This window comes from Chiroxiphia lanceolata, chromosome 5 (assembly GCF_009829145.1).
Source record: "Chiroxiphia lanceolata isolate bChiLan1 chromosome 5, bChiLan1.pri, whole genome shotgun sequence".
In the NCBI taxonomy this organism is placed as follows: domain Eukaryota; kingdom Metazoa; phylum Chordata; class Aves; order Passeriformes; family Pipridae; genus Chiroxiphia; species Chiroxiphia lanceolata.
In genome coordinates this window covers 51,149,186-51,162,377 of record NC_045641.1, presented here as the reverse complement: position 1 = coordinate 51,162,377, position 13,192 = coordinate 51,149,186, and the positions used below count along the sequence as shown (strand labels likewise).

General features: G+C 43.9%; 1 protein-coding gene across 1 annotated transcript in view; it reads left to right on the top strand.

Moving 5' to 3' along the window:
• The window catches only part of GRAP2 (GRB2 related adaptor protein 2), a 40,019-nt gene extending 27,245 nt beyond the window's left edge, over nt 1-12,774 (top strand). The window contains exons 3-8 of the mRNA XM_032688240.1: nt 801-892; nt 3,174-3,293; nt 4,799-4,967; nt 6,608-6,739; nt 9,692-9,811; nt 12,041-12,774. Coding sequence (XP_032544131.1) covers nt 801-892; nt 3,174-3,293; nt 4,799-4,967; nt 6,608-6,739; nt 9,692-9,811; nt 12,041-12,220 — 813 coding nt within the window. The 3' untranslated portion in view covers nt 12,221-12,774. The remainder of the gene's footprint in view (nt 1-800; nt 893-3,173; nt 3,294-4,798; nt 4,968-6,607; nt 6,740-9,691; nt 9,812-12,040) is intronic.
• The last annotated feature ends 418 nt before the right edge of the window (nt 12,775-13,192 follow it).

Here is a 13,192-nt window from a genome sequence, read left to right as displayed (position 1 = left end):
AAACACCAAAGACCACAACATTTGCTGTAAAATCACAGCATGGTTGTATTCCTGTCCTCTCTCCTCTAGCTTAGGGCTGTATCAGAGGCCATCAGCCAAGGAGCAGTGGATTTGGGCAGTCCTTGGTCAGCAGGGAAGTTCCTAAGGACCATTATAGTTAACACTAATGTGAGCACACTTGAAGCTGCTCCAGTGTGTGCTGACTTCCTGCTATCCTACAATCTCCTAAGTGTAACAGTATCTTTAAAATAATTTTTGCCTCCTCTACCTTGGCAAAGCTCAGGGCAGCTGAAGACTTAACCCACTAAATAATCTCTTGTGAAATGACATGTGAGAGCACATGGTAACATCTGTGCAGTTGTAATGCACACACACATGCATATATAGCTGCATATCCCTCCATATCCATCACAGATATTTGTTCCTCCCTTGTGAATCTGAGATGCTCCAGTACCAACTATTAAAAGCAGCACAGAGAATAACTTAAACCTCTGTTAAGTCTTTCAAAGCTGAAATTTCTCCATTTCACAGGCATCAGAGACACAGTATCCCCAGCCACCTGAACAGGCAGTCAGATGAAGGGATAAGGTTAACAAGCAATCTGTCTAACTCTGCTCGGGCTTTTCACTGCTTGTTTGCTCTGAAGTGGTCATCAGCCACTAACCTTGTTCCACAGTGGCTGGGAAGTATGGCATATGTAGTGTTCTCTTCTTACAAGAAATTCTAGGTTTCTGCCAGAATCATGCTTACTTTTGCCTTTCTCCAGAGACATGTTTATTCCATCCATCTCTCCATCGCAGGTTTTGAGCTCCCAGGAAGAGTGGTACAAGGCTGAGCTCAGAAGTCAAGAAGGCTACGTTCCTAAGAACTTCATTGACTTTCACGTTCCCCCGTAAGTGCCACAGAAACAGTGTGTACCACCATTGCACATTTCCTCAGAGTGCTGCCAGGAGCATGTGTGCGTGTGCACACACAGGAAGACAGGACAGAGGAAGCACTAGCTATAACATACTACACTTGGAGGCTGGCAAGGATTGCCATAACGCTACATTGCAGTTCTGCCAGTGCAGCACATTTCTACCCCAAAGCACCCTCTGTTCTTTCGGAGCTGAATAGTTCTCGATGCTCTCTATCACTCCCAAGTGACTCTTTTGTTACTGCTGCTCAGAGGGATGTCACTGAGATGTGGCAGGAACTGCATTTAGATCTCCTCAGACAGAAGGAGAATAGTCATGATGTGAAGTCTTGGCAACAGAGATAGAAAAAGCAGAGCACAAAAGAAAAAGCAAGAGATCTTTCTGAAAACGAATTATAAAAAAGTAACTCCCTCCCCCTTCCACTCTAAACTACATTGACTCCCTTTTCCCACCCTGCCATCCTCATTCCCTCCCCCCGCCAAGTATGTGTGTGTTTCTCTCGGTGCACTAGAGGTCAGTGCAATGCTGCGCGAATGTGACAGCTGGTGTTACTCAGGGATCGGCAGAGATGATAGACCAGACATGCCGCCCCGCTCACACATACACACGCTCCACGTTTCGTGACTGCACACCCAAACACAGATCTGTCAGAGGACAGGTGTACCTGCATTTCCCTCTTCCCGCTGAGGAGACGGCACTGCACTTTCGGAAAGGTCTGATGGGTGTTTAAATGCATATTAAATGTGCTTTCCGGCCATATGCCATAAATATGATTTTTACAACCTTTTTCTTTCAGTTGGCAGAAATGCTCCCTGAAACTCCTCTCATTGTCCTCTTTTTTCAAAAGTATTGCAGCATTTCAGGAACAAGCAGGCAGAACAAGCACCAAGCCCAGTACTGCTGGCTCCCAGTACTACTGGGAGCATACGGGGATTTTGAGATTACAAATAAGCACCTCTGTCCCCTTGGAGGTGGCACTTACTGGCCTTTTTGGATATAAGCCAGCCTGCTTGGCTGAGCTGAAGGATGTTATTAGTTTGCTGTGCAAATATGGGCTTGCACTTTTGGGCCTCAGGGGGTTGAGATCTTCCAGTCAGTTGTTCTTGTTCGCTCTTTCACAGGGCTGTGGCATCATGCAGGAACACTGGCAGCTTCTTTTTTCACACACATTTTTCTCATGATGCTTTCTCCATGCAAGAGCTGTGAAGAAATATTTCCACTTTGATGCTTTTCTAAGAGTAGCAGGTCTGCACTTGGAAGCAGTTCAGGCCAGATGCCAGAACCAGATGTAGGGAAGAAAGCTGCCTCCTATTTTTGATGGTTTGGTTTTGCCGATCTTTTTCTTGTCAAGTAATCATTGAGACTGGTTATCAAGGCTCATTAAAGTCTGATTTCCCTTTGCTAATGATACATAGGTAAACTGTGATGATAATAAGAAACTCCAAAGTGGAAATGACAGAGCTTATGAAACTATCAGTCCTTAACTTTAATGCAATATAGGCAATTAAACATTACATAAAAGCAGATCACAGATTGTAGATCTTCTTAGCTGTGGAGTGGACATATGCATATGTACGTGATGATTTTTTTTTGTCTACCGAAAAATTCCTATTGACATTGTATTCTTTTACTTTTTATGGTGACTTTCTCATTATTAGTCCAATGCCTTATACTATTGTTTGTTATGCCTAGCTCAATTTGCACAAGTGTGCTTAAGTATTCTGTGTTTCTGAGATTTTATGGTATTATAACTCTTGCAGGAACCAATTTATTAGTACTAAAACTTTCATGGTTCGCTTCTGCTAAAAATTTATGTGTGTCCCTTGCAATATATCCATCACAGCCCAGTAATTTTCAATCAGTTTACCAAAAAGCAATTTGATGTATATATCTGAGAATTATGTGTGTGTATGTATACATACACATTTGTAATTTAAAATTTCTTTGACTAACACCTTATTGTACTGTGCCTGTAATTACAGTTTCAGCTGAGTGTTGCTTCTTAGCAGGCCAAAGTTTACATTGTTCTCTTTGCATCTACGTGCTTTTACTGCTCAAAGTAAATGGTCTGCACCCATCAAAACTCTCTACCTTAGCATACTCATGGCCACTGGGAGTAGCCATGTGGGCTCCTCTGATCCTTTTGTTTTCTTTCCTCCACCCTGCTTATTCACATTCTCCCTACCCTCAACTTTTTTATTCCTCACCTTAATTCACATCCTTATTCACATTTTCATGATTTTTCCCACTTGACAGTTGGTTTGATGAGAGGATATCCCGCCATGAAGCAGAGAACCTTCTCATGAGCAAAGGAGTTGGCTCCTTCGTCGTCCGTGCCAGTCAAAATTCTCATGGTGACTTTTCCATCTCTGTCAGGTATCTGCTTCTCACAGCATATTCCTGCCTCTTCTTCTGTGTAATGGTGTCCCTAGCCTCCTCTTGACAGGATTGCTAATGTGACGTAGCCTCTTGGGAAGTTTGCATGCTGCCAGTCATTGGCAGTGCTGCTGTTGTGAATGAGAACAAATTAGGCATCTGATTCCAAAATGTTTCTGCCTCTTTTCAAGTGACACAGTGAATGCCCCATTCCAAAGCTGCATCCCCTGGTGACCTGCTTCTCTGAAAGAGCTATAGCAAAGCAGAGTGGTACATAGAACGTCTCCCACAGTGCTTAACATGTCTTTCATTTGTATTAATTCCCTGACAGCTCTGGCTACTGAATCCAAGAATTCAGCTACTACCTATTAAGAGATTACAATTACATTGTTAACTTATTTCCCACAGGTCACTAAACAGCCATTGGACAAGGAATGGTTTTTCATTGCTTGCAGCCCAGCTGCATTTCAGCAACTTACTGTAGCCCAGCCCTTCTCAGAGCATATGCTTCAGAGCAGTACTCTTATATGATGGTTGGTTTCCCAATTTTCAGTCAAACAACTGATAATCAGTTTTAAATTAGAGTCATGGTTAACGATGTCTTTTCCAAGCAGTGTGTGCTTTCTGATTCAGGAAGCTCAAAAAGTATGTGGGAGGAATGCAGGAAAACATTCTGGTTACATTTATACCAATTTATACCAACACCAATAAGTGCAGGCAGGCTCCTTTTCTGGCCATGAAGTCAAGCAATGTGGCAGAGCTCAGATCTGTATGGCTAAAACCTCTTCACCCACCAAACCGAACACCTGTTTTCAAGCAGCTCACTGTGAACAGTTCCTGGTCCGTTCTGTCCCCTTAACCACAGCCCAGCACTATCTAAGGGAGAGCTTTTGCATTTAAATCAAAACCATGCTAACACTAGCAGCCTGTGTAACTGTAGCACTTCAGGACAGGAGTCAGTGTCTGAAAATTCCTTCTTTTTTTTTTTTTTTCTTTCTTTTGGGTAGGAAGAATTACCGGTAGTAATGATATCACACTAGATTTTATGCAATTATAAAACTCAATGTGTGGCTGCACCTGACTGTGTCTGCATGTATTGGCGGTGCCCATGGTGTATAAAGGTGTAATAAATCTCTTATAGCCAATTCAGACTGGATGCTAACAGGACCTGCAGAGGCTGGTGGGTAGACTACAACTGCACCTCTTCACCCTGGAAGCTCCTCTGGCCTTTATTTCAAAGGAGAGGCTTTAAAGCCCTATGCTTTGTTCTGATAGTGCTTTGTGACTGGGCAGCCCTGGGGCACTCTGTGTTTGTAAATTGATGAGTCTTTTGAAATAGAGCCACATTTGGGTCCAGGATGCACAAAGACTGACGGTTGCTTGACTTTCCAGAAGTCTAGGTTTGGCCAAGCAAGAAGTTTTGGTACTCTTCTGGAAAGGACTTTTTCCAAAAAGGTAGAAGTGCAATCTGTTTGATGATCTCTTACTTTTCCAATTGGATCCAGGCATGAAGATGATGTGCAACACTTCAAAGTGATGAGGGATTCAAAGGGTAACTATTACTTGTGGACAGAGAAATTCCACTCGCTAAACAAGCTCGTGGACTACTACAAGACAAATTCCATCTCCAGGCAGAAACAGATATTCCTAAGGGACAACAGCCAAGAAGAGAAGGTAAACACAAACTATCCTTTGGAATTTCTCAGTAAGAAACCTTTCTGTGGAAGGAATTCATCCCATGAGAATGTCTTGGCATGGGGGGAGGAGAGTCTGCCCTTGGAAACCCAGCCACATCATTACACTCGTGGTCACTGCAACACAGATTTTTAGTGGATTCAGTGGTATGTAGTTATATAATTGAGCAGAATGTTCTGATTCTGCTTTGGATAGCAATAGACAGTACTGCAAATCTGCATAGAGGTGCTTTGTTAAAGGTGTGCTAAGATCCCAGAACTGAAATTCTAAGATTGGCCTTACAAAGCCAAGAAAAGCAAGACTTACCTTATTGAAATGCCTAGATTTCATAAGGGCAGGTACAGAGCTGACTGGTAGTTGTGACTGAGAAGAATTTGAGTCTGGTTTCCTCAGTGTCCTTGAATGCACCCAGAGTGCAAATTACAACTGCAAGTTTGCTCAGAAGAATCGTCCATCTTCTGCTATCAAGCAAACACTGTAACGAGTGTGGAAGAACACAGGGCAGAACCCAGAGCAGTGGCTGGTAGGAACTGAAAAGTACTACTGAGAAGAACATAGCAGATATGGGAACAAGCTGTGCCTTCAGGGAAGGTGTAGTAGGTGTTTCAGAAGGCAGAGAAATCCCAATCCAATGAATGCCTGGTTTTGTGCCAGGGGAACAAGCAAATGACATAGTAGAGACTGCTACGCATTGCACTCCCAGTACTGGGAGCAAACACGCCTGGTCACTGCAGTAACCAAAGTCCTGCTTTACCGGGAAACAGATTCTGGTATTAAATTACCAGGATGTGCAGTTAGAGGCAAGGTGTGTGACTTGCTGACTGCAGCAATAAAGTTTTATAGGCTGCATGTGGGTCATTCTTGCTGGCTCCAAACATGAGATGATGCGTTTTTCAATCTGAAGAAAGGGGCTTGGGTTGCTGTCTCCTTCTAGACTACTTACACAGAGCTTTAAAATGCATTATTAAGATATAAAATAGAGGCTATGGGACCTGTGAGAGAGATCACAGTGACGAATTGTCTGGGGAAGGAGAAAGCAAGGCTGTATGCATGTATATCAGTAAAACAACCTGTTTGGGCTGACTGTGATCAGGAAGGGAAAGAGATGCATTTGCTCCAAGATGCAGACACACAAATGAAAGAACAGAAGTCAAGTTTGCTTTGGCAAACTCTCTGTACATTTGTTATGGTGATGGGCTCAGCAGGGTATGTTTAGTACTCATCACAGTGGGATTTCTGTTCACAATTCAAATTTCTAGATGCTACAGCTATATGATAAAATAGTCATAATATATAGATTTCTGTGCAGAGACAAATGAAGTCTAAGGGCAGTATTTCAATAAATAGCTTGGTTTCTGTGCTGGACCTCACACCAACATTTTCAGCCCAGCACCTCCCATTACTGCCCAGTCTTCAGATGGGGAATGACTATGAGAAAGATCTAAAATATAGGATTCCTGATTTGTTGACCTGTTCAGAGGGATGGAATTGTTTATTTGAAAGAGCCTACAAAGTAGAGGATAGTGGTAGCGATCACTGTGCAATGATTGCTGAGCTTTAGTCAAGGACGTGGTAGGTAGAAAAAGCTGACCTCACTTTTGTGATCTTGCTTCCATCAGGAGAGGCGTGGTGGGAGCCTGGAACGGATGGGCCGGGAAGGATTCCACCTAAGTGGAGCAGCTGGAGAAGATCATTCTTCTATATCCAAGAGATATGTTGAGCATGCTATCCCCATACTGCAGCAGCAACAGGTACTGCCACAAACAAGGGGGCTGGGATGTCGAGCCCAGACACAGGAAACATTGGCTTTAATTGCTTGGTAGCAAGTGAACAGTTGCTTTATCAAAAATTTGCCACCTTCAACCTGCTTTAGGAAGCAGAATCAGGTCTTTTTACAGGAATAACAGCAGTGATGGTTCAGCCTAGGGGCGTTTTTTGATATGTAATAAATATGTGGGCTTTTATTTAGTTCTGCGATTTGTGACTGACTGACTGACAAACCAGAAAAAATAGAAGTGTGCTGTGGCCCTTTTACTGGGAACCTAGGAGTACCCTTCAGGTGGTTTTGGTGCTCCATCCTAAAAACTGGAAAACAAGCAATGATGTCATGTTCTTACTTGGCTTAGGAAAAGACATGAAGTATCATCCAGTGAGAGTGCAGGAAAATGCTCACAAATCTTGCACTGCACACACATGCACGGTTTCAGGAACTCGTCTCTAGTCTATAGAACGAAGGAAACCTTGCTGTCTGTTTCTTTTTTCTGAGTTATGCTACTGACATTCAGCACCACAAAACACATCACAGGGATGAGAAATTACTATAGTAATCCTAGGAGAGTTTGGTTTCCTCCAGAACATTCCTTCTCCTCCGCCCTATTCTGGGTCCTCTTTCATCATGTTGTTTCCCTGATGTGTGACGTTTCTTTACTCCTTTGATTGCATAGGAATGGAGAGAACAACAGCAGTACCTGGTGCTGTTTTCAAATTTCTTCCTGGTTAATTTTTGGGGAATAGTTTTCCTGGAGTTGGCTCATGTCTCTAGCTAAAGCCAGCGTAGCATCATCCAAGGAGAGGCCTTTTCTTACTAAAGGGAAGAAATTCAAAATGTCCCTTAAGGCATGAGAGCTCACATATAGCAAAGCCAGAGGCAATGGTGAAATGGCTGTTCTCTCATCAGACAAGCTGTGTGGCCTGTTAAGGGACTGCTGGTGGAATAATACAGGTTCTGACGAAGCTGAGTGCCTGCACCCTTTGCAGCACAGTCTATTCATGAGTCACATTTTATATGGAGCAGAAACACTCATAGGAGTGAAGCACCCGTGTAGTAAGTCTTGTGACTGCAAAGCCACATTGAGTTCACCCTCTTTCTGGCAGAGACAGGTGAGGTGCAAATTGTGCTCCAGTTTCAGGTAGCCTCAGCAACATTTTAGGCTGACAAAGGCACATGTGAGACCAAGGGAGTTTTTGGAGGACTGCTGTAGGAAAAGAAGCGGCAAGAGGGATAGGACAAAAGCTGTTTACAAGCAACAGCAAGCACAAGCTGTTGTTCTTTCTCCCTGCTGTTGACACAGCTCATCAGACCCTGTGTCTCTGAAGCACTACTGCAATCTGAGCTAACATGATTTAAGGTTCTGTCACACCCTTATCATAAAAACAAAAGCTTAGTGCCTGTACTAAGGGCCTAGGGGGATAAAGAGACTCAGCACCTCTCAGCTGTGCACACAAAAGAGAACTTGCTTCCTATATGTTTCCTACTTCCTCTCTCCATCTGTCTGGGTTGATTTGTGTTGATATGACTTCAGATGTGTGGTCATATGGCTACTTTTCTTTGAACCTGATTTCGTCTCATTCTTCTTTGGTAAATTTGGCTACTAGATTCTCAGGCTTGCTTGCAGTCCTTTGCAACATGGAACAGCCCAAGAAAAAGTAGAGTCCTCAGATACAGGCAGCTGCATCAGCATCACTGTCATCCCGCCAGCATATAGGACAGAGGAAAAGCAAGGAGTGGGCAGCACTGGGTCATAATAACTCCAGATTGGCAAAAGTCCCCTTGGCAAGCATGGCTTTTTATCTGTGAGTTAAAACAACCTTAGTTTTTCTGCAAAAGTCTTAGAGACCAAAAAGGCCATTTTTCCCAGCAGCTGTGATACACATCTAAGAACACTCAACTTTCAACTTCTAAAAAGTAAAATCCAAAATAGAAGAGTCAAAGGTGACCTCTTCCATGAGGGTCACTTCTTGCAGAACTGGAGCACTGGGACAGTATTGGAAGCAGATATCTAAAATTATTTACTTGAGGGCTGGCCCCTGACACCCTTCTCACCAATGACTCTTAAAGCCCCTCATTTATACATCTCAGCATATATACGTGTCGTGGTTTAATCCTAGCTGGCAACTAAGTACCATGTAGCCACTCACTCACTCCCCCTCCCTCTGGTGCAAGCGGGGAGAGAATCAGGAAAAAGGTAAAACTCATGGGCGGAGAAAAAACCAGATTAATAATTGAAATAAAAATAATAATAATGAGGAGGATGATAATGATAATAATAATAAAAGGAAATTTAAAAAAAGAGATAAAGGAATAAAACAACAAAAATAAGTGATGCACAATACAATTGCTCACCACCCACTGACTGATTTCCAGCCAGTCCCTGATCATAGAATCATAGAATCATAGAATCATAGAATCAGTTGGGTTGGAAGGGACCTCTGAGATCATCAAGTCCAACCCTTGATCCACTACCGCCGTGGTTGCTAGACCATGGCACTAAGTGCCACATCCAGTCTCATCTTAAAAACCCCCAGGGACGGAGAATCCACCACTTGCCTGGGCAGCCCATTCCAATGCCTGAGCACATTCCAATGCCTGATTGGCCTCTTCTGGCCAAGTAACCCCCAATTTATATACTGCCATGATATTCTATGGTATGGAATATCCCTGTGGCCAGTTCAGGTTAGCTGTACTGGCTGTGCTCCCTCACAGCTTCTTGTGCACCTGCTCGTTGGCAGAGCAGGGGAAACTGAAAAGTCCTTGATTTAGAGTGAGCCACTACTTAGCAACAACTGAAACATCAGTGTGTTATCAGCAGTATTTTCATATTAAATACAAAACACAGCACTGTACCAGCTACTGGGAAGAAAGTTAACTCTATCCTAGCCAAAACCAGGACAACATGACTTTTTTCTCGCTGTTTTCTTTCTAGGAAAGATATGGTGGGAGTCTGGACAGGAAAGATGTGCTGCATGGACTAAGGGATCATGGCCAAGGAAATGCAGGAGCTATGCAACGGAGACACACAGACCCACTGCACCAGCAGACACCGGTAGGTGACATACCTGGAAGGTCCCATCTGCCTGGGTTCCTTAGCAATGGCCAAGCAGCCTGGACAATGTCACCTGCAAGGAGGTTACAGAGGAGTATTATATTAAGGACATATCTTAAAAGATGTTTCTGAGTCTCAAGACTCTATCCCAGCCACTTGAATCTGCTTCTGGGGTACTCTTGAGGGTAGGACTACAGTGTTACATGAGCATAGTTCTAGGACTGCTCTCAAGGTCAGCCTTAGTTAACTTGCAGCCTTAGTGGAAGAGGAAACTCAGCATGAGCTCAACTAAATAGACATCTGGGACACTGGCATGAGCACAAGCTCACCCGTGGGCTTGGATCAAGCATGGGTCCAGTCCAGCAGAAGACATTTCTGAAAGCCTAATGATCTAGGAGAGCTTTATGTCCATTAATGCAAGGGACTATGAAGTACCTTTGCCACCCCAGCCAGGCTGTGACTAAGCTCAGTAGCTGGAAGTACAGTACCTGTTTTAAGTTCTACAGAGAGCTGCCTCATGATGCTGTGCCATGCTGCAGTACTCTTTCTGTCTTGAAATGCGCTTGTAGTCACACTGTCTCTTCCACTAATTTTTTCTCAGTCCTTAGAAGGCCTGTCATCATTCAGCTCTACTTGTCTATACCTGGCACATCCTCAGACCTACTATGCCATCAAAGTGGGACTCACCTACCTGACACCCTTAGCTGTCAGAGCTTAACATAGAGGATGTGGGCATGATCCAGCTATTATCTGCAGACATCTCAGACCACTACCCTACTTGAATCCATACCTGGCAGTCGACCTTAAGTAACCACCTGCTCTGCAAATTCCTACTATGTGAATGCCCATATAGAATATGGTCTCTTTCTCTGCCTCAGCCTGTGATTCCACTGCCAACTCTAAAGTATTCCTCCATCAGCTCAGTGTGACCTAAGAAATGCTCCTCTTCCTTAAGGAAATGTACAGATCAGCCCACAACAACCAGAAAACCTAGATCCAAGGAGAGAAGGGAAGGACAACAGACCTTTCTCGAGTGTGAGAGAAAGTGACCAGATTGGTTTAGGAAATATGGAACAAACTAAAAAACAGGGACATGTCTTTTCCAGGGTTTGGGGGGAGTTGTTTGTTTGTTTGTTTTTGGCAAAATCCCTAAATCTTTATTATAATCCAGCTCAAAATACAATGGTTTTTATCCCTCAGAGGCTCTGGCAATCAATAGCATGCCCTTGCCTGCCACATCTCATCAGTGATCTAGAAGCCAGAAATACAGTCATAGGAAGGTCTATATGTCCAACCAAATAACTAGGAGCCAGGTCTAAGCAGGGGCCTGAATGGAAGATTTATCAGAAGTTAGTCTGTCTTCAAACAGATCTCTCCATCTGTCCCTGCAAAATATACCTCCCAAATTATCCATGCCCTGTGGTGTGGGCACCAACAATTTCCGAGAAAGAAGTTCATGCTATGTCCTTTAAAATCTGATTTCTGGCCAAAATGGGAGACTGACTGCAAAGTCTCTTATGATTAAGCTCTCATAAGAAAAGAAATCTAACCATAGTGCACATTAAAGTGCAAACCCAAAATAAACTGATATACCCAAACAGATCCTAAATCCTTTTGATCTCAGGGGACTGACCCTGGGGAGAGTGCAAAGAAGGTTTAAGACCCTTCCCTATGCCCCAGAAGTGCCTGAAAGAGTAAGTATCTTCTTCACAATGTTGACTAGACTTGCCTGTGTGCTGGCTCTCATAGACCTTCGCTGGCCAAGGACACATTTTGATATCTGTACCAGCACCAGCTCAGCTCCCCAGAGCCATTCACTTACAGTTACAGCCCTGCAGGACTCAGGCAGGAGCCCTTTTCTGTGCTCCCACAACTGGCTTCTGACATGGCTGTCATGGCTGCCCTTCCAGGGCAGAGGTGACAGAGCCATGAGAACACTATTTCCTAAGGACCTGCTCTCAGTCTGACTTTTCACCTTATCGTGCAAACACCTACGAATTCACTGAGGCTGCTGAGAAACCAAGCATCATCCCTTGGGTGTCCCAGTAAATTGGTTCCTACTTCCTGGCATCTTGGCCACTTCCTGGTTTAATTGCAAGTTGGTCTAAATTTCATTACTGCTTGTCCTCTCATAGTGAAGATATGTCCTGGGAGTTAAGAGGGGTGACAGGAAGATGGTCTTTAAGAGTCCTGGCTCATTGTTCCCTCCTATGTCCCTCTCCTTTCCAGCGAACGCTATGGGTCCGTGCCTTGTACGACTTTGATGCTGTGGAGCATGATGAGCTGGGCTTCCGTAGTGGAGACATCTTAGAGGTCCTGGACAGCTCCAACCCTTCATGGTGGAAAGGACGTCTGCGTGGGGAACTGGGTCTCTTCCCTGCCAACTACGTCACACCAGTGCTCCTGTGAGGGCACAGTTTGCCCCATAGGGCCAAGCTGGAGCTGCTCTTCTGACATGACAAGGGACAGAGAAGGAGTGCATCTTCCCTGGCCACCAGGACATACATTGGTTTTGGTTTTGTCTTAATTTATTGGCAACTTATTTTTTTAAATGTTGATATGAAAGGGAAACCTTTGAAGAAAATATTAATTTTTTCCCCCTATTTTTCACCTTCATAAAGGGGAGGAGCAAAAATCCTGGACTGTTCACTGAGACCTTGCTGGATCCTCCCTGCCCTGTCACCTCTTTGGCTAACGATTGATAACTTCCTGCAACTAGGTTTGTTCTGTGGAAAAGCCCCTCAGACAAGTCAGACTTCAGGTTCAGTATTCAGATGGTCCTACTCCTTCCTTTTGGAATTCACCCACAAGAATTAAATGATCATTGGTAATCCCATTAATCCTTCAAGTAGGGAAGGAAAGTGAAGGGGCTTTAGTTTGAGGTTCAAGGCAATTTGTATTTTTCTAAATAGCTTCTGGCTTACCCATCTCCTACTGTGTGTATGGACTATATGGATATACCAGATGAAGGTGCTGCTTCTGAAAGTCCTGGTCTTCTTTCCGCACCCCATAACAGCTTACGCCATTTTCAAGCTGCTCTCTTGGGTATCTACACTTCTGCTAGATAGCCTGGTTAGAGCAGATCAGGCCATTCAGCTAAATTAGTATGCACTGGATTGGATAACAATTAATATCCCTCACTGGTTCATTTTGTAAAACTGAACTGGGGAGGGGTTGGAGAGAAGAGGTTTTACTGGTTTGGTGGCAGAAGTTCTTTCCCTGAGAAGTTGGGGTGTTGAGGAGCACTGTGTACACAACTCTGCCTTACCAGTGGAATGCCTCATCCAACAGGTTAAGCTGTTACTTTACCGTATGCAGAGAATAAAGTTGTGGCCATCAAACAGTCTGTTCTATGTTCCAGTTTCTTTTGGATAAAATAAG